Source organism: Watersipora subatra, chromosome 3 (assembly GCF_963576615.1).
Source record: "Watersipora subatra chromosome 3, tzWatSuba1.1, whole genome shotgun sequence".
Classification (NCBI taxonomy): domain Eukaryota; kingdom Metazoa; phylum Bryozoa; class Gymnolaemata; order Cheilostomatida; family Watersiporidae; genus Watersipora; species Watersipora subatra.
In genome coordinates this window covers 51510526-51533215 of record NC_088710.1, presented here as the reverse complement: position 1 = coordinate 51533215, position 22690 = coordinate 51510526, and the positions used below count along the sequence as shown (strand labels likewise).

Genomic DNA, 22690 nt, shown 5'->3' with positions numbered 1-22690 from the left:
TCACTCAAATTGATTGGTAAAGAAACTTAACCAATGGTAACTCCATTACCTGCCACTATTTATAAGCTGTTTTAAATCTAGAATGAATGTGTAGCATAAAAAGCAAGGTATGTTTTATAACAATATGTTTTAGTTTTGCCTCAAGTTTTTAAATATTTGAATTATGGATTGGCCAGAAATAAACAATCACCTTCATTTAAAAGTTAGATTGGTAAATGTTGCATATGTTAATTAAAAATAAATTTTCTGTGCAAAAACTTTTTCATTACGTGTGCAATGCCGCGCATTTAGCTAGTCTTCACTATAATAAAAGTCATGTCTGTCCATCCATATGAGATTTTCAAAAAAGATTGCATCGTGCAGGATTCGAACTCGCTGCATTCAGCTTTGTAACCCGACACGGTAACATCATTAGATATTGCCGAATAGTTATGCACATCCTTATTCTCTGTCCTTTATTGGCACACCTGATGATCTCATACAGCACTTGAGACTGTCAGGGTACTAGTGACTATAATAATATTACTATTTGCATAATTATATTTTATAATGCAATGATAATCTATATTATATAATCATATTTTATTACGTAATTATTTCAACAAATATTGTATTTTGGAAGTATTATAATTTTGGACAAGAAAGCAGTATTCTTGTGTGGCAGGTTAAAGTGTGAAGTTGAATTTTATTAGATAAAAATACAGTGTATTTAACTCTTCACATATACATTGGTTTTATTTTATTCAGATTCATTAGAATCATTTTACTGATCACCTTCAGGAAGGATACTTCAGTATCTCACTAGACCTAATATCTGCAATACTTTTACACATAGTTTCACATGCATGCTTCCACATACTTTACTACCAAGTCTCTGTGCCTTTAGGTTTATGAACCACCTTTCAGCAAGCTCTTGCTTATCACCTGATCAGATCCTCAGCCATAGTGATCTCTCCACTGTGCTCCGTCACAAGGAGATTGTCCTAGAGGAGAGACCTGTGATGCTTACAATCAGCATAATAAGTGGAGTACCCGGCAGTTACAAAGAAAATGTAGCCAACTTCATTACAAAGCTTACCCAAGAGCGCTGCAGGTTGGCCTTTTTCTCTTATCTCGATGTCACTTTTCTGTTGGAACTTGCAGCCTGAAGGTATGGCCACACGTCGAATGTTTCAGCAGAAATCACGAAATATATGAAAATATTCGAAAACACAAAAATATTCGGCCAAAACTCACAGAATTGTCAAAGTTGTGCACGCACACCGAAATCGTTAACGAAATGCTTTTAATTGGCTGAACAAATTATTAGCGAGGGAGATTTTAGCATCTTTTGTGATTGGTACAGTCCGGAGAGACATACAACAACTCGCAAGAAAATACCGATGCAGTTGAACATAGTGAATACAATGCAACTGATTAGAAGGGGCTTTCTTTAACCCTTTGGCTGGGGAAACGACAAAAATGTCGTTTATGTCATTTGAAAATGTCGTTTTAAACGACTTTTATGTCGCTTTTGGTAAACGTTTATAAAGCTGTCGCCTAGAACATTAAACAAAGGATATGGACGCTAGTAAGTTTTAAATATCATCAACAAGATATTAGTCGACGAATTACAATATAAAATGATTATCTGAGAGGTGTTGCCTTGCGCTAAAAGCTAAAGAAATTGCGACTACTTGGAAAAAAACTCGAAGTTGGAGAAACCAGTCAACATCGGCTTGAAGTTCAAAACGGTAAAATAAAAATTTATTTGATATTGCGATGGCTAGTGATTTTTGTCTCATCAGTATAAAATAATTCAGATGATGGAAGTGATGTAAACGTTTAGGACTTTTGAATATACACAGAAAATTGATCGTTATGGTAGCTCTATCCTGTCTTGACAAACTGTTGTTTTTGCGGAGTTGTTCCCCCGTCGAGCGGGTGAGCAACACAACAGCTTGTCACAAAACGTACTGCACCTGATGCATCAGCTGCACTGAAAGGGAGTTGTCCTCTTCCGTCTATGCGGCTTGGCTGCGATGTTATGGCGGTCGCTCCATTGGTGATCATAACGAATTTCGCGAAAAAACTTATGAAAAATTTAGAAAAAATAAGATTATAACGTTTAACCAGCGACCAGTCTCTGCAGTAAACTTTAGTAGAACTTGAGAACTTAGGCAACAACAGCGACTAAACATGTTGTTATTTGTGCGCTCAGTCACTTTTATTTCTATTTTTGTATCAGTCAGTTATATTTGTTCTTATAGATTTTATCTTCAACTTATTTTATTCTTAAATTCTACTAACGTTTACAACAGAGACTGGTCTTTGGTTAAACATAGTAATCTTATTTTTTTCTACAAAAATCTTTGCGCAAAATCTGTTATGATTACCAATGGAGCGACCGCCATAACATTGCAGCCAAGCCGCATAGACAAAGAGAACAACTCCCTTTCAGTGCAGCTGATGCATCAGGTGCAGTACGTCTTGTGACAAGCTGTTGTGTTGCTCGCCTCCTCGACGGGGGAACAACTCCGCAAAAACAACAGTTTGTCAAGACAGGCTAGGTAGCTCGCACGGCTACGATGTAGCGTTGGACTCTACCGAAAGGAATGATTTCAAGCATTTCATACAGGGAAAATTGTACATAGTTGTAGCCTTTTTGTAATAGTACATATGTAAATGAATGTTTATGTACAAAAGATTTTGTTAAATGAAATAAATTTCAGTTTGAGTTATGCATGTTCATAGAATACCGATTTTATTGATATTTCAAAAATAAATTACACGACTTTCAGGTGTTTTTGCGGAGCTTTAACCCAGCCAAAGGGTTAAGGCAATCTAATCAGTTGCATTGTATTGACTGTCTTAAATTGCATTGGTATTTTTCTTGCGTGTCGTTGTGTGTGTATCAAACTACACCAATCCCGCAAGCTGCTAAAATCACGTTCGCTAATAATTTGTTCAGCCAATTGAAAGTGTTTCATCAACGATTGGGATGCACAGCTTTGACAATTCTGTGAGTTTCGGCCGAATATTTTCGTGCTTTTTAGATATATCGGGATTTCAGCCAAAACTTCGAAAATTTCGACAAATGTGGCCATACCTTTAGGATGATGTGTTACTAGAGAGTTGTAGTTTCAATCATTTTTTTAAATAAGTTCAATTTATAATGAAAAGTTTTTAAGATATTTCTTGAGTTTTTATTTAGTTACATAAATGTTCAAGGTAGGAGTTCATGTATTATTGCTATATATTTGAGAATTATTTGATTATGCTTAAATAGAATATTTAATTTGGACTTTGTGTAGGTTTATTATTATTGGCACTGTAATCCCACATGTAATATTTTCCTTCCATCTGCATAGCATCAACTAACTCCTTCATTCCGCTACTTATTCAACTGAGCTTGCAAGTCTAGTCTAATCAGTGTCATTATTTCTCTTATATGCTGCCTTATGCAGCGCTAACAGAGCCAACTGCTGTACTGTGAGATCTATTATATATCTCACATCGTGATACATATGACAATCTGTTGCATATTGCCTTATTCTCTCACCCTCTCACACCTACTTAATTACAGTATTGGCAAAGGGTAAGAGACAAAAAGTGTACCTAGGGCTTTATCATCATTTCCTTTATGTAGCTGATCCAACACGCTTCTTTCTGTTTATGTATTTCTTAGCCTCTATTGTTCAGTTTCACTTGTTTTTTGCCCGAGCTTCTCCGCTTTTGTTTGTTGACCATTTGTCTTTTAAAGCAGTCATTGTTCATAGTATAGTAGTGCGTAATTTATATACAACTGTGTTCCAATTGTTGGAAAGTTCACTTTGCAGCCAACAGTTCAATTTTGGGAATCATAAAAGTGGTGTCAGAAAGGGTCTTATTGTTACAGTTTTCCATTAATAGCCTTTCATGTTGCAACTTCTTCGCTTTTAACTAATGTAAATAATAATGCAATTAATCTAATATAATTAATTCTAAGACTAATTAATTAGAATTTTTAATTAAATGTTAATAACAGGAAGTAAAAAAGTGAAGAAAAATATATTGCCTTATTGGTCAGCCTACGTATCATTTTCATTACAAAATGTGAACCTATATGAAAGCTAAACATGAGACACAGAAGGTATATTTTTTAACTAACAGAAATGTGATGGGTGCAAACTGTTTGTAGCAATTCTTAGCCATTGAGCTCTGAAATTTCACTAGAGATACAGACTGTTATTCAGTAACATATTTAATATATCGAGTGTTACTGAGAGATTTGCTAAAAATTTTGGAACAAATGTAGAATATTTTTTAGCAAAAATGTGTAACATGTGAAAAATGTGTTGAAAACCTATTGCAAATATTAGATTTGAAGACATCTTACTGTAGATGGGTCATTCATAAACAAACACCAGAAACCAGTCACGTTTTTGATGCCTCTAAGTTAGAGAACTCTTTGAGCTATGTCTACAACGCTCTACGCCGCAAGTCTAACACGGGTACCAAGTCGTCACGTATGCTCATCATAACTCCAGGGTAAGACGATTCTTACATATTCCAAAAGTGTTAGTTTTGTTTTTGTGTTGACTATAAGAAACAGTGTTGAAGGTGTGCTTGTAGATGTGTAGGCAGTATTAATAGAATCAAAAGCTTTCATCATGACTATAATTGGGTTTGAACTGTAATTGTCGCTGGGTTTGGTAAGTTTCTATCTGTGCAATAGATTTAACTGGCTAACTGATTTAATACTAATAGCTGCTTTCCTTAGCTCATCAGCGATCTACCTATTGATTAACAAGGAGTTCCCAGATTATTTCTAGAGTAAGACAAGAGCTAGACTCTACAACCAGTTTCTGATGACAGTCCCATGTCATGTGCTGTCTACTCATGTGATGTCTACTCATGTGCTGTCTACTCATGTGATGTCTACTCATGTGATGTCTACTCATGTGCTGTCTACTCATGTGCTGTCTACTCATGTGATGTGCCTGCACTGAAGTGTCCGATTTCAATTGGGGAATGTTAAAGAACCTACCAAAAGCATTAGCATTATTTTATGAGACCTCTTTCAACATTTAAAATTTTCAAGTCAAATTTGTTATATTTATCTGAGAATTTCCCAGTTGCATGTATTTAGGAGGAGACAATTCATAGCATTTTAGTACTCCTCAAAGGATGGTATTCTTTAGTTTGCTGTGAGTGGATGAGGTGCAAGTACTGTCATGCCTCAGCATACATGCTTGATGCTTTCTGGGACCAAGCTCGTATGTCACTTATCTCGTGTCTCAAAACATTATTTTTTATTTTAAATAACTAAATACTAATTAATCCATTCCTACACTCTCAACAACCTCCTAAAAACAAGATATTACAATAGAAAAACGAGTTTTTGGTTCTAATTCACCATCTACATTCACAAAGTTACAAATACCTATCTACTGGTTATAACCTGCAATAAAACAACATTATTATGTACAGTACTGTATGGAGTCCTTACATTCAAGAAAGACGTAGCAGGTAATGGTGGCCTAAGAGACCTGACAGCAACATGTTCGGTGCGCTACACTTTTAAGATACTACATAACATAAACTTTAACTTAATTTAGTTTACTATTCACTTGATAATAAGTTTTAATCTTATACTAAATTTAATTCTAATTTTGTCTTCATTTTTTTGTTTTTAAAACTTTGCAAACTGATCCGACAAGAAAGATGAGCAGTGGTGTTCTCGTGAACGGCCTCTTAAACTCAGCCTTGTATGCTCGTATCTCAAATTTGTTTTGTATCTCAAAGCAAAGATTTTGCTCAAAATCTCAAGTTTCTTGTACAATGTATGTTGGGATACTCGTATGTTGAGGTATTACTGTATGAAGCGGAATTTGTCAGCGCTATATTGTTTGTTTGTCATCTTCTTGTCATGTGAAAGTTAACCTATAATATGTTGTAAAAATGCGCATAGATGTTTGATAAGGCAATAAATTAGCATAGTATTAAAGATGTAGATGTTTTTATTTGCAGCTACACAGATATTCAGTCAGTGGTTGGGGTGATACAGAACCACCCAAACAAGGAGTTAAGAGCTTGCATAACTATTGGAGCTGTTACCACTTGCATAGACCCCAACAACTGTTTTATTGCAGGCCACCACACCATTCCTGGTCTTCTCAACCAATGTGCTAATGGCTGGGTTAACAATATTGTGCTCACAACGTCTTCAGACTATGCGGTAATATTCGTTGCTAGCCAGCGCTTGCACACTCTAGTTGCTATATCTTTTACTAGTAGAGTTATGTGGGAGGGGACGAATTCTATTTGAGTTGATTATAGTCATGCACTATTTTGGACATCAGCACCGTTTGTCAAACAGTTGCCAATTTATGACACATAAGTCACACTGTAAGATGTTGGGGTTAGTGGTTCCGTATAACAATATTATCACACTACATAAATGTTACCAATGCTGACATTTATGTCAACATTTATGTGGTGTGCTCATAGTGCGCAAAAACATCTCAACAACTGGTTTAGCTCTCTAAAGGCTAATCATGTTAACATGTGATATATGTGTTACGCCATAGTGTCCTATGCTGAACATCCATATTAATGGTGCTAGCAAGCTATCTAGATAACTGTTAATACTATTTTCATATTAATTTATTGTTCTGCAAACAAATATTTAAAATTGTCCAGAAGTTAAAGATACGTGATAAAATATTTCAAGTACAAATAATTTTATTTTATGCAATATAGTTATTTGGAACGTACTAGTTTTATGACAAGGTGACCTTTTCACTATGATTTTTATTAAGGAATGCTCATTGCTAAACTCTCAACTGCGGGCCAACAAAAATGAAAGTCTGTATAGATTTGTAAGGGGTCAGCAGTTTACAGCATTCTTGCATGATTTGAAAGTCAGCACTCCTTACTGGTGCTTGCCCTTGCTGATGTTGAGAGTGCCGTTGCATGTATCGAGTTATAATCTGTTAGAGCTTTCAAAATGCAAAAATTTTATTATTTACTGTCATACTGCAGAAAGATGAGTTGCTAGAAGTTCAAAATCTGGTGAGGGCTGCCAACCCTTCTGTGAACTTTATGGTTACGGAAAAGGGAGCACTAACAAGAAGCCAAGACATCGAGCTCATCCTTTCTGCTGTCGCATTTGAGCAACAGGAAATGAGACGAGTCAGAATACTATGGCAGCAGTGAGTATCAGCTAGGTATCAAAGCCCGACGCCTTTGCACTTTGCCCTCTGTTCAGTAGTGTTTTGTGCTCTTGTAATTGAAACTCCTCAAATTGAAGAAACTTTGTGGGTTTATAGGAAGACTCATCCTTGCGGTCAGTCGCTCGGACTAAACACTGTAATTCTCAGCTTAAGACAGCCTCTTGTCAAGCAGCAGCTAATATCACAGCTCAGAGGTTGGTATTGACCATTCTTAGACTGCCTTCATAGTATGGTGCCTTGCACACTAACTGCCTGAACAAATATACTAAAATATATTTAAAATCATAAAATATTTGCTGTATGCAATGCGATATGAGTGTTAGAAGGATGTGATGTTAGGAGCTGGTGAGATTGTTCCCCTTATTCTACTAGATTCACCAAACCTATTCCTTAATGATATATTTATAAAATTTACAAACACATGTATCTTTCTTTTCGTAATTCACAAAAAACTTGAAAGCTATTAATTTAAAATTTTCAAAACAATGTATCATATTTAATTTTTAAAACACTATCAGATGGCAATAGCTGTAGCATAGATTAGTGCTGGACAAAAGGTGTGTAGCATGGCAGACTAAGGCCAAATACATTGTTTCAGTTTGTGTATTTGATTTTGTGCTATCAGGCGAAAAATATTTGTAGAAGGTTTATGGGAAGCTGTAAGCGCCAAAAACCTTTTTTTCTTATCATTTCCAATCTCATCGCGCCAGGGGTAACTGTGTTTTCAAAAACTCTGCTTGTAAAAGAAGTCATATAAAATACATACAGGTGCATCTATTGTTTATCTATCTATTGTACAGACCTACACATCACAGACCTGGGAGCATCTGTGTCACCTGAAACAGTTCTCTACATCTGTGGCAGGTGTCACTTACAAGGTTAGTTGGAATATATTAGCAGTCATGAGATGAGAAACTGGCAGGGTTTGAAGTTACATTAACTAGGTCTAGGTATATAGAGAGCCTACAGGCTCCACATTCAGGCAATCAATCTAGTCTCACGATCATGAACTATTGTGGTGTGGAGACAACTCTTAAACAAGTTTATTGTAAATTAGTAAGTTTAACTAGTCCAACCACCATCTGACCGTCCAGTTTGTTCTGTTTCAATTATTAAACATTTTCAAAATATTTCCCAAGTTTATCTTTATTATTGCAAATTAGACTGATAATCAGAAAAGAAAATTAGTGCTGTTTGCTGAAGAATCCAGTACGTGTTAAACATACAATGGTGGACAACTTCCACACTGACACTCAATGCTTATTGACAATTTCAGGCAATACAATTGTTTGCAGCTTATTTGAGATAATATTAATGTTCTATATTCAGCATATTTTACTAGAGTTAATTTACTGTATAAGCAGAGTTATATATAAGTTATATAGCAAGCTATATGCAACTATATAGCTCTTGACAAGCTAAGTATTTGAGACTACACCTAGTTGATTTCCAGATATAATTTGTAACATAATATAAGCTTTATAGCAAATGACACCAATTGCTAGAAATACTTCAACTCTCTCTATTAATGTAGAAACTACTACAGATCAGTGAGCTGTGTGAACACAGTTCAGCTATATTTATACACGACTAATTGAATACCCAGCATTGCTCGGGTCATAAAAAAGTCTTTGCACAGAACATTTATTTTTGTTTAACACATAACAATAGTTACTATTGTAACTTACAAACTTCATATCATGAGAAAAGTGTTTTGCGCAGTTTAAATAAATTGAGAGAAAAAATAAAACAACTGTCAAGGTAAACAAATTAGCAAGTAATGGCTAAACCAAGTTGTTTTGCTGCGATTATTATGAAAAATTATTTGGTATACAATTATATGATTTTAACTCGTTTCAGTGTTTCAGCAAAAGTATCATATAGGGTGGTATAGAAACTCATAGTAATTATCTATTGCAAAAATCCCCTGGTAAAAATCATCAAAATTTCATATACGAACTGTACATGTTAAAAATTATTAACAACAATATGTTAACCTTAGTAGCTACAGGTTGCTAAAGTTGCTAAATACACTACAGTTGTTTTACTGTATTTAGTGGTTATGATCTGCAAGAAAGCGTAACATTACAATGTACTGCATACTGTGGGAGTTCTTACTTTTGAGACAGATGTATGACATAAACATTGGATTTAACTTAAATGAATTTAGCTTACTAAACACATACTAGCTTAATTTTAATGTGTATTTTAACTAAACAAAACTTCAACTTTGTTATAAGCTAAAATTTTATCACATATATTTTCAAATTCGTTTTGCTATAACTTATAATGCTAAACTGAGATAGCGAGCATTGTATATCTCTTTCAGGCATTGTGGGAAGGATGTTGGCAAATAGCATATTGGCATCTTTGTTATTTCGTCGTAATCAGTAGATCGACTGCCAAATATTAATTTCTTAAAGGTTGACTTGCAATAAAATTCACATTACAGTTATTTGGTATCAAAAGATTCACCATGTCTTACTCTGTTGTGTTGTAGGTGCCAAATATGTGGAAATGTGATTACAAGCTCTTAAAAGCTCAAAAATGAAAAGCCGCCGTAGATTGGCATCTCTTTATTTCGATGACGTAGCCACGAAATTTTGTTATTGTCTTGTCACGTGATGTTCTCACGTGAATTGAAAGGCCAAAAAAAATGCTCAATATAAAACTTATCGTAGCACTAGTTTATGACAAACACTTCGGGTTTTACCGAAGACCCCGTATCAAATATAGATGCTCGCTACTTTACAGTTTTGTTTCGGTTTGGTCTAATCGGCAAGTCGTAATCTGATCATGTGACCCAATACTTCGCAAATAATTTCTGCAGCACTTTTCGATTATCACAAGTGACCAACAGGCTTGTCATGATTATCAGACAATGATATGTACTCCTTCAAGCTATGGCTAAGAAATTAAACGAATTTTTACGGTAATTTATAAGATATCGGTGCTAAAAGTGACAGCATTACGATGACGATAAAACAGACGCATAAGAACAATAGACATAGTTTTATTGAATGCGTGAAGTATATTTGTGAAAATATTTCGACGAATAAAGTTGCATGAAAGTGTAAACAGAAACCATCTCTCACAACTACATCACATTTGAGCCGCTTTGGAAAGAGAATCCAGACTACGGCGGTCTCGTGTGGCTGCGATTTTCTGTTCGTTTTTGAGCTTTTAAGAGCTTGTAATCACCTTTCCACGTATTTGGCACCTACAACAGAACAGAGTAAGACATGGTGAATCTTTTCATATCAAATAACTGTAATGTGAATTGTGTTGCAAGTCAACCTTTAAGAACTTTGTGTTGATATCGCATAGCAGAAAAAGTCGGAAAAAAATTCGTCCACGTGCGGAAATATGTGAAAAAAATTGTGTTCCATATAGCAAGGCGAAAAAATTTTTTATAACAGGTGCATCGTGACCAAGGGCGCACTGTATTAATTAATAACTTAGTGTGTGCCATTGTGAAAAGGGTATGCAGTATATGGTAAGATCAATGGGAATGGTAAGAACAGCTTAGCCTTGTGGTTAAGTACGTGTTTACAAATTTGTGGTTGTAATCTTTGTGAGTTCAAATCCAGTACAAAGCACATTTATCAGTCCGAAATTTTAATCGCTATAGCTGGACAGACGAAGGACAGACAAACTTTGAGATTTATATATGTAAATTAAACTGTAATTTGACCATCAGTAATCAGCCTAGTAATATGTATAAATGATATACAAGCCTAGTAATATATATAAATAATATACAAACCTAGTGATATGTCTAGATGATATACAAGCCTAGTAATATGTATCATTGATATACAAGCCTAGTAATACATATAAATGATATACAAGCCTAGTAATATATATAAATAATATACAAACCTAGTAATATGTATAAATGATATACAAGCCTAGTAATATATATAAATAATATACAAACCTAGTAATATGTATAAATTATATATAAGCCTAGTAATATATATAAATAATATATAAGCCTAGTAATATGTATAAATGATATACATGCCTAGTAATATGTATAAATAATATATAAAAGCAAAATTATCATGCCAAGTGTGTTTCAACGAGTTATGGAGTCGTTGAGGCACACCTGGCATGTCGACTCATTTTAATAAAATGAGTTTTGTGCTCATGTATTCAAAACGAATCGGCTCATTTTGAATACACGAGCACGAAACTCCAGTGATGCTGTAATGGTGTGCATTTTATTTTGAAGGATTTGAAGGAATGTATGACTTGACATCAACACCTGTCAGTAATTCAACTAAAATCCAGGTGGCAAAGCAGGGAGCCAGTACTGGAGACGGGTTCGTTTCCTTTACAGGATTCTCCTTAGACGAAGGCAAACTCAAATCAATGCTGAGACGGTGCGCTCCACTGGTGAGTGTAATAACTGACATTTTACGAATCTCACCAACTCACTTCATCCTACCAATATCGACAGTTTTAAACACGTCTGTTATTGTTTTCAACAAGTGTCGATGAATTACAGAGACCGCAGAAGAAAGAATATATAACAATTGAAAGCATGGACAGAGCCACTAAAAATGCAATACACGTGAGTTATCCTTTTGGAGTTGTGGCTCCCTGATGAAAGGCCTCATTTTTATACCCAACGTGTCATATTTTAATAATACGGTCATACCTCAACATACAACTGCTCAACATACGAGAAAATCTGTGATACGCCATAAGAGTTGAATTCTAATAGGCTATATACAAACAACTATTAAAATATGGAAAAATATCTTCTTACCTGTTGATGCGTTAAAGGTTGACTTGCAACAAAATCATGAGTTGCGTGTCAAGTTAAAGTTATGCAGTAATCGCCTTCTATTCATTCAACAACTTGAACATGTAATTAATCAGGAGATTACAGCCATTCCAGATGAAATGACCTGCCTAGCTATAGACAACTTGAGTGCACACCTTTGACAGCGTGTGAACAATAATGGATGCCATTTGACTGATTCAATTTTTAAAACCAATTGAAGCAACATTGCATTACATCTACTATTTAAACATTAAAAAAAATTTTTGTTTCCTCGCCTATTTTTTTATTGAACTTAGAAATGTGACCGTGATCATTTTGTCTGACCATGTATATCTATAGTGTTTCTATGTGTGCACTCTTAATGTGTTCACAAAGCTTTCATACGTGCATTGTTAACATACAGGCTGCTAATATATTTCAATAGTTAAAAAGTTTAACCCATGTCTGACTGAAGCTCTATTTTAATTAACTTTATGTGATTGCTAAGACGCTAACAATCGACAATTATACCATAAATAGTGTAAAGTAGGCTATTTACTCGGTATTTCCTTCAGTGCAAAATAGACTTGTTTACTATAAGAATATAATATGTACCTCAGATCTATTGGTTACAACATGCGTTGTCAATAAGTTGTATTCAGTTCAGGAATTAATATGGTTAAAAACTGAAAAAATACCAGACCAGCAAAGTAATTACTGAAATTGCTCTGAGAGTGTATTTTATGATTTTAGCAAGAAATCCACCTGGCAGCGCTGCCTTCCGGCTGGTTCTACAACGGTAGTCAGTACATTGATATGATGGGAGAGCGGAGTAACAGACATCCCTTGTTTAACCAGTTTCTCCAAGAGCATGTAGACAAGGAGAATGAGGCCATTCGAGAATATAACATTAAAGTTGATAGCACGCACTATGATGATCTGTTTGAATAATATGAATGAGTGATAGAGCAGTGCAATTATTGCTATCAGTAGTGTGGCACTATAGTTCTGTGTAGACTACCTGCTTCGTTAGCGCCTATTTTTACAAGCGTCCGTTTTTGTGGGAAATATTTTGTATTTCGTGCTGTTAGCATTTGGTTGTTAGTCGCCTTCACTACTTTCTATTAACTGCCTACATTTTCTGATTTGTAAAATCAATTGAAACAATGCTGGGTCTGCAAGCACTGCACCATGTTTGTGTTTGTTCACGATTTACATTTACTTATTTGTCAGAAATTGTACAATAACCTAACTCCGATTGTTTTTCTGCTGTTTGCCCTGATTCCGGTATCAGTACTAATATGGGGAGTAAGTATTTAGGTCGGCATTGGCCGATCTTTCCTTAAGCAAATCTACAGATACTTTTCGCAGATCAACTATGTAGCATAGAATAGTATTAAAATAGAAACTCTTGTTAGCTGTGATGAGAACAGCCTTTGAATCTAATTCGACAAGACAAAATTATTTGTCTTTCACACAGGGGTTAAATAGAAAGTTAGAATTCCTGCATCGAATAGCATTTATTTGGTTTAGAAGGTTTCTCAGTGGAAAACGTAGATAAATAAAAAATTGACAGCTTGGCACCCTCTATATCTCCGTGCATGGTCAGATTGAGCGTTGACTAAAAACTTGTTGCTCTATGTTGCTCTATATATACCCAACAAAACATATAAGACACAAAGGAGACTCTGTAAAACATAAACATCCGTCTCTTGGAGTTATGTAAACAATGTACTCTGAAAATCAAAAATCATAGTCTGATATTCCACCCCTAGGAACTGAACGTGGTGGTAAAACCAGTGAGTACTCTGAGCAACTCAAAATATTATGTAGTAAGCAATACAGCAACTTACTGAATTTACATGTAAAATGTTAATCCAAATCGACACAAGAGACCTGACACAGGATAATATAGCTGCTGAAAAACTCTAATTAAAATAATCATAACAGTATTTTAGCTCGCCGCGCTAACAGAGATCGTGAACTTCAAGTTTCTATCACTCACCTAATGAATCCTTGCCTATTACACTGTTTGTTTTACGGCCATTGCCTGAACAACGTCAAAATGGCTCAACGATATCAACAACATCAAAATGTCGAGTTTTATTTAGGATGTAAATAATACGTGTCACGTTTCCCATTTACAATAATGCAATTTCTTACAGCCAATTACAAACAAGGAAAGTAGGAACGCGTGTAATGCACATTTACGAGCAATGCGGAACTTATTTGAGCAGACGATCCTCTCATGTCGATATATATGAGCAATATTTATTGTGGTAATCAATAGTCATATTGATAGCTTATTTCCTTTCCTTTAGTTGTGCTGCAAACCCATTTTGTTTCTTTTCATTAATATATTTATACATTGAATATTGAATAAAGAGAGGGGAAACACTCACAGTAATTACTAATTACAATAAGCATTGACTGATTTTGTCTAAAGTTGTTAGTACGTGTAGGCTACATGCACAGTATTTGAATACATATCGCAGTGAGCGACAGGATCATGACTCTGCGCCTGCCACTAATAAGGAGCGTGTACCTGTCTATCATAAGCGTCTCATCTCCCGCTATGACAAATTCTGACGAAGCCAAGGACTTTTACCATCGGTTGGGATGTGTGATGAAAAGCATCCCTGGTACAGATGGAATACAGACAGACCTGCCAACCCTGGAGTGGGGAAAGGAGTGAGAGTCTATTTTGGGGGCAATGAAAAGGCGAGGATTTGATAAGTGGGGTAAATTTTCATAGCGTATAAAAACACTACAGCGAAAGATAATATAACTCCATATGGAAACTACATGTCATGGAGGTTGAGGTTATTGATCGATGAGAATGCCACAAATATGTTTATACATAGTTGTTTATTAGTAGTAAGTATATGGTTACTAGTTGAAGATTGGGGCAAAAAACAGGTTTGCTTGGGTAAAAGGGGCAATTGCGTGACACGGGTGTGAGATGCGTGAGGCATGGGGCAACTGGGTGAGTCTCACGCATAATGCGTGAGAGTTGGCAGGTATGGATACAGATAGGCTGCTCATTGCAGGTGAATTTGTTTCAAGGGTTGGATGTGATCACCAGAATTGGCTAGGCGCTATCGGATATCAAGCTCTAGGAAAATTCAACTCTAACAGTGAACTTCTACAGTAGGCTTACTTGCTTTTTGCTCAGAGCATAATTTCGCCATTGCCAATACCGTCTTCAAACACAAGAATTATCATCATAAGACGACATGGATGCATTCAAGGTCAAAGCATTGGCACCTTCTTGACTATGTCATTGCAAAACAAGTTGACCAGAGATATGTTTTGGGCACCCGTGTTTACAGCAATCATAATACAAAAGAAATTTAGAAAAATCCATCTGACACCACTAAAGAAGCTAAATGTTTGAAAGCTAAAAGACAATTAGATTCGAGAAGGCTTAGAGAAGAAAATAAAAATTAAAATTTAGAATGATGGGAGACTTTAAAAAGTCTGGCTTTGAGTGCAGCATATGAGGTACTAGACAGACCATCCATGAGACACCAGGGTTGGTTCAGAGAAGAAGATGTAAAATTAAACCAGCTGCTTGAAGAATGAAATGTTGCACAAAGTCGTTATCTGTCACGTTGCACCAGAGCAAACAAGGCAAAATTTGTAACACTAAGGAACAAACTTCAGCAATAGGGACCTACACCAAAACACTGAAGTCACATCGGTAGGAGGGAAAATCAAACCGTCTCCAGGCTGATGCTGATTGCAACGATATAAAGAAATTCTATCATGATCTCAGAGAAGTATATGGCCCACAAAAAAGAAAAACAGTTAAGTGAAAAACACTTGATGGAGAAAAGTCCTACAAGATAAGAATCAGATTCTGGATTGCTCTGCCGATCATTCCAATCAGCTCTAAATGATCCAGAAATGACAGGGCAGTGTGCTTTAGATTGCCTCATGCAGAGACCAATCATGAGCTGTTTAGATGATCTACCTGACGAAGCAGAAGTCATTGCTGCAGTCACCATGAAAAAACAAAGACAATATATATATTTCATAAATAAATATGATCAACAAAGTACATTTATATCTTGTCATCAAATAGACAATTATCCATGCAGCGCAAAAGATCGGAATCGGTGTTTGAACCAGGTTAGTTTTTAACATTTTAATAATAATCGGTAACTGGATTGGCTGGTACATTTTGAATTGGGGCATCCTATTAAAAGTACATTGAGCACCAAGTCAATAGTTACTGTATATGAAAGAGCACTGTATTAGTTTTTGTTCATTGTATTTATGTCAATACTCTCGGGTATCAATGTTGTGCATAAAATGCAAATTACCCCGCTACAGCGGAGTACCTGCAAGTTAATGACATAATGTAACTGCAACTAGATGAATGTAGAGTACCCGCAGCTTAGTGACATCAAAGTACCTGCAGCCAAGTGTCATCAAAGTACCTGCAGCTTAGTGACAACAGAGCACCTGCAGCTTAGTGACATCGGAGTACCTGCAGGTTAGTGACATTAGAGTACCTGCAGCTTAGCGAGAAAAAAGTACCTCCCGCTTATTGAGAGATACGTACCTACAGCTTAGTGACAGAAGAGCACCTGCAGCTAACTGTCAGCAGAGTACTTAGACCTTAGTGATAACAAACCACCTAAACAAATGTAGTCTATTAATCCTAAATCCAATATACAACAGAGAGTTGTAATGTGAAAACAAATTATTTTGAACTGTTTAAACAATTGAAATCTTATAGAAATTGAAACAAACTTTGGAAATGTTGTCTTTAATTGGAAAAAGTGTTTGAATGTTGCAGACTGAAATGAAAAATTAATAAATGAAAGAAAATCTTGAGGATATTAGAGATTAAATTGTCATTCTTCTAATGTTTTTGGCTTAACTTGCAAAGAGAACCTATCCCAAAACTTTACCTTAATTAAGGTGTCTTGTTTAACTACTACTCAATAATAAATACCTAAAACCTCCAATTGAACGCCATGACATTCTATTTTTTAACCCTTCCTCTATAGTGGTGGTCAATTAGAGGTGGCGTTCAAATACAGGCTGGCGTTGTATTTTTCAAATGGCTCGTCTGAATTTTGCGAAGATAAATTTAGCTGTTTATGGGCGAAGCGAATGCTGCCTACATTTTGCCCTCTCTTTCGAGGAGTGATATTAAATCTTTTGGATGCAATAAATCTGCTAACATAGCTCCACCCTGTCAACGATCTCTTCATAAATATGCATTGAAAAACTGAAAAATATTTCTACCAGTTGATATCTATTGCTTGCAATTAACCTGTGATGATATTATAGCCTGTGTACTGCTTTGCAATTTGTTTGAGCTTTCATTTTTTATTTAATTTTAAATTTGAAGACAATTTTATTTTATATCTATATTTAATAATGTTGCATAAAAGCTCATTGCACTCATCAATATTTTTACTACAGTTTACGGTTAGAACTTGCTGTTTATGTGCAATAGAAGAGGAGTTATGAGCGTCGATCCATTGTAAGCCGTGTTAAAATAACTGCAAGTATGGTATTAAATAATATGCTATAAATCTGCAAATTTATAAGTTATATAAAGATAATCGATCAAATGCTACAAATATAGATATTCATGAACAAGTGACATAAATGAACCATACTCATATTCTATGCAAAAACAAAAATTAACGTTTTTAAGAAAAAAATATTTGCATCGTTTGCTCAGATAGCTGTGCTCTAATTGTTGCTTTCGATGGAACAAACATCTCCTGGCTGTCCAATACCTTCCACAATGTCTTCTGACCTCAACTCTTCTCTTGCACCACTGAACCTGTTAATATTAACGTTCAAACAATTTTTTGGCTGAGAAATACTTTCACGCATTGCATTTAGCACAAATGCAATGTGTAAAAATTGTGCGCGTAGAGCGCAACCTTTAGCCTAAAGCTAGTCGTTCATCTACCATCGTAAATGTAAACCGTGTTTTATATACATGTACTTCAAAGTATGAAGACCGCATTAAATAAAGAACTAATATTAGCCTGAGACAGTCATTAATTATTTCCGTGCTACTTTCAAAGTTTTAACGAAAAAAACAAAAATTTTTGGAGTTGGACAACAAGAGATGTAATAAATGTAGAATATGAGATTATGATAAATAAATAGAGAAATGATAAGTAAACGAACAGTCTCACCTTTAAAAATGCTAGTTTATAAAACCTAAACATGCTGTGACACATATTTTCCAATCCCTTGTATGATGACTATGGTATTTATGGTTATTACATGGCTGTTAATAGGTAACTACTGTTGTGATTATTATTCACTGCACACTATTCGTATGCTATTACATCAATCAAACTAGAAGTCCTTGTATACCATGTAAGATTCTTTGACCTACTGTCCCCGATCAGGTCATTCAAATTACATTTTGGTATTTTTCCTTCAAAGTCAATAGCATAATGTATAAGCCAATAAGTGAGGCTATTAAAGAGTTGTCTTTTTTCAGCGGGTAACAACTCTCTCTGATGTGCTTGTTAAGCTGGTACAGAATCCTGCGATTGATCTGTTTGCTTCTGCTTCCAAGGAGCACATGATGGGATTACTGCGGGAATACTTTATCAGCTATAAACACCGTAAGTAAATAACATTAATAGAGAATCAACTACACAAACACATGCTATAGAGAAATGCATTATTTTTTTCATTTTTAAATATGATACTCAAAAATCTATTAGTTCAGGTCTTGTTGTGTGAAACTTTGTTTAGAAAATAGAAGAATTGCTTTTTCAACTTTAGAAGGAATATACTATCAGGGCAATGCTCAATTTTTAATATCGCGGAGTTAAATAGGAAATGTATGTAGCTCCAAACAATGAGGTCTGTCAAATATTTTAAATGCTCACACAACTGTCTAAAACCGTGCTTTCGCTTTATCCTAGTTACCATATCACGATGTTTATATATATGCCATGCTCTTTTACACACTTCTGTTACTTAAAGGTTCTCACAACCCTGTGATTGTTTCCCTGCAATCAGTGTCACACTTTTATTATAGATTCATTCATCCTTATCTTTGATGATCTCTCATCTGTGATGGATAACGGTGAGTTGGAGGAAGTACAAAAGTTTCTCAATTTTTTGCTAAAGGCCAAAAAGGAATATTCTCTCAAGGTACAATTTAAACTTGATATATTACAGAAGTGTGTCCTGTGCTCACATATACATGTAAGTGTTTAATAAGTCTGTGCAAGAATCACCCAAATGTGGTTTGCAGGTAAAGTTAAACCTTTGATATCATAACATACTGTATCATACCTGATGTTTTTTTTAGGATTACCATACTTTGTTATATCATAATATTTCTGTGTTTCACTAGAATCGTAACCTTTTCTATGCGTAGAAATATTACCATACAGTGGACCTCGCCCTACGGCATTAACTCATTCTGGTGTTGGGATTGTAAGGCAAAAATGGCATATGGAGGGGTAATAATAGGCATCTATAATAGTAATTATCTAATGCAAACCCCACTATAAAAACATCAAAATTTTATTTACATACTGTACATATTACAAATTAGTAACAACATAGTATAGTAACCTTAGTAACTATAGTTACCTATTCAGTGGTTATGCTTTGCAATAAAATGCACATTATTATGTACAGTACTGTATGAAGTTCTCACTTTTCAGACAGACGTACTGGCTAACCGCGTTGTGAGAGACTTGGAGAGCAACTCGTTCGGTACACTAGACTTCTGTGGCGCTACGTAACATAACGTAAACTTTGAATTTACCTTAAATGAATTTAGCTTATTTAAAACAGATACATAAAGCTAAGTTTTAATATTTTACTAAACGTAACTTTAATTTTGTCATCATCTTAATTCTTTATTACCTGTTTCCAGCTTGGCGCATTTTGCCTCGCTTTTTTTCATAAATTTCAGCCCACTTTATTAAAACCTTTTTCAAACTAATTCAACAAAAAAGACCGAGCGATGCTGTTCAAATTTGAATTTTGGAGAAACATGTTGATGTCGTATGGTGGGGAAAATGCCATAACGAGTTGCCAGAACAACTTTGTGTTGCATATCGTAAGGTGACAAGACCATAAGACAGGGACACCATAACTCAGGAGTCCGCTGTATTAGACCAAGTTATATTACTTAATAGCAAATCATAATGGTACGAAATTGTTCTCTTATCATTTATATGAATATATAAGACATCATCAACATCATCTCTATGTATTGCTGTATCTAATATTTGCCCTCTAGCATAGCGTCACTATATCTAATGAAGTTTATTCTAATTCAAATTTATTTTAATGTTGCTTCTAATAAATAATAAAAAGTCTTCAACATACCAGCTCATTAGTTCAGTCACATTTCATATGAAAATTTTAACACACTCAGTAAGTTAGATCAAAGCTTGAAGATGTTTGAATGGTTAGTAAAATATTTTCCAGACAGTTCTAACCATTATGATCTTTTATCACTTACGTGGCATTATGAAGAGAGTATTAATATATTATGCAAGGTAAAGGTGGTAGTAACAAGTCAAGTTGAGTTGAAGCCTGTCGGAGGTGAAGATGAAAAAAAGACTACGAAGAGTCTTCAGTTACGTAGCCTAGATGAGAACATTTCTAAGAAACTTCTACATCAAGACAAAAAGGTAAAGTGAAAAACTAAAGTTTCTTTATTTGCTATAAAATTGTATATTATGTGATGTTTTTATTAGTTTTTTAGTAAGCTTACTAGCGAGTGGTAAAAGGTTGACTTGCAACAAAATTCACATCACAGTGATTTGGTATCAAAAGATTCACCATGTCTTACTCTGCTGTGTTGTGGGTGCCAAATACGTGGAAATGTGATTACAAGCCCTTAAAAGCTCAAAAACGAAAAGCCGCCCGTAGATTGGAATCTGTTTATTTATTTGACGCACTCATTACAGTTTGGTTATCGTTTTGTCATGTGATGTTCTCATGTGTATTGAAAGGCCAATAAAAAGCCCACTAAAAAACTTCTCGTAGCACTAGACAAACACTTCGGGTTTTACCGAAGACCCCGTATTAAATATAGATGCTCGCTACTTTACAGTTTTGTTTCAGCATGATTCAATCGTCAAGTCGTAATCTGATCATGTGACCCAATACTTCGCAATTAATTTTTGCAGCACTTTTCGATTATCACAGGTAGCCAACAGGCTCGTCATGATTATCAGACAATGATATGTACACCTTCGAGCTGAGGTTAAAAAGTTTAACGATTTTTTACTGTAAGTTATAAGATATCAGTGCTAAAAGTGACAGCATTACAATGATGATAAAATAGACGCGTAAGATCAATAGACATGGTTTTATTGAATAGGTACGTGAAGTATATTTGTGAAAATATTTCGACGAATGAGGTTGCATGAAAGTGTAAACAAAAACCATCCTGTAACAACCACGTCCCATTTGAGCCGTTTTGGAAAGCATACGGCGGTCCAGAATACCAAACTACGGCGGTCTTGTGTGGCTGCGATTAACTGTTAGTTTTTTAGCTTTTAAGAGCTTGTAATCACATTTCCATATATTTTGAGATATTTTTTTTATACTTTTATATATTTACAACAGAGTAAGACATGGTGAATCTTATGATACCAAATAACTGTAATGTGAATTTTGTTGCAAGTCAACCTCAAAAGATAGTTCAATGCTGAGGCTATTACTTTGCTGCCGACAACTGGATGTCGTGATCAAAGTTTTCTAGAAAAGAACAAAACATTGATTTCAAACTGTGGTCTAGCTTCCTACTGTTTAATTATCATGGTAATAGGAAGTTGTCTCCCTACTGATGCAACAGGAGACACTGCACTACTTACTGACTTACACTACTGTTATGGTATGATTTTTGTTATGGTATGTCTGCGGTTGCAGTTTTGAGGTTGAGAACAATTTCTTTGTAATTTTGTCATTGTCAATTTCATTAAATCATCTTTGTCGTTTGTCATTCGTCCGGTCATAGCAATTAAAATCTAGCCACGAAAAAACCGCTTTGTACTGGATTTGAACTCAGAAACTTCAATTCTGCAAACAGGCGTGCTATCCACTGCACTAAATGACATACTTGCAGTTATATGAAATAGTTGTGCACATACTACCAATCTTTAATGCCGATTGGTTAAAATAGCACACTTCGCGCTTCATCTAGCATGCTTGAAGATCATGATTGCGTGAAAGATAATGACGCAATATTTTTTCTAAAGTTGGCTTCGGAGAGACTGACATAGCTCTTATTATAGAAAAGATTTAAACTAGCTTAAGTTACTCAAATTGATTGGTAAAGAAACTTAGCCATTAGCAACTACATTACCTGCCGCTGTTTATAAGCTGTTGTAAACCTTGAACGAACATGTAGCATAAGAAGCCAGATATGTTTTTCAACAATATGTTTTAGCTATGTCTCGAACTTTTAAATATTTTAATTATGTATTGGCCGGACACACAAAAATAAACAAACACTTTCATTTAAAAGTTAGAATGGTAATTAAATAAGTTGATTAAAAAGAAATTTTCTGAAGATAAATGTCTTTTTATTACCTGTGCAATGCCGAGCATTTCGCTAGTGTTACCATAAAGTTAGTGTATAATACAACGTTTGGACGATGTCGGTCACCCGTTTCGATGGTGTCATCTCGTAAAGCATTTTTGTTAACTTTTGAGAAAGGAGGTGGGAAAGGAACCTGAAAAAGTT

General features: G+C 35.1%; 1 protein-coding gene across 1 annotated transcript in view; it reads left to right on the top strand.

The window, feature by feature from the left end:
• Positions 1-13331, top strand: part of LOC137391444 (dynein axonemal assembly factor 9-like) — a 54552-nt gene extending 41221 nt beyond the window's left edge. The window contains exons 23-31 of the mRNA XM_068077922.1: positions 887-1093; positions 4363-4509; positions 5992-6199; positions 7006-7175; positions 7293-7390; positions 7997-8074; positions 11434-11597; positions 11710-11775; positions 12724-13331. Coding sequence (XP_067934023.1) covers positions 887-1093; positions 4363-4509; positions 5992-6199; positions 7006-7175; positions 7293-7390; positions 7997-8074; positions 11434-11597; positions 11710-11775; positions 12724-12921 — 1336 coding nt within the window. The 3' untranslated portion in view covers positions 12922-13331. The remainder of the gene's footprint in view (positions 1-886; positions 1094-4362; positions 4510-5991; positions 6200-7005; positions 7176-7292; positions 7391-7996; positions 8075-11433; positions 11598-11709; positions 11776-12723) is intronic.
• Positions 13332-22690: the final 9359 nt, after the last annotated feature.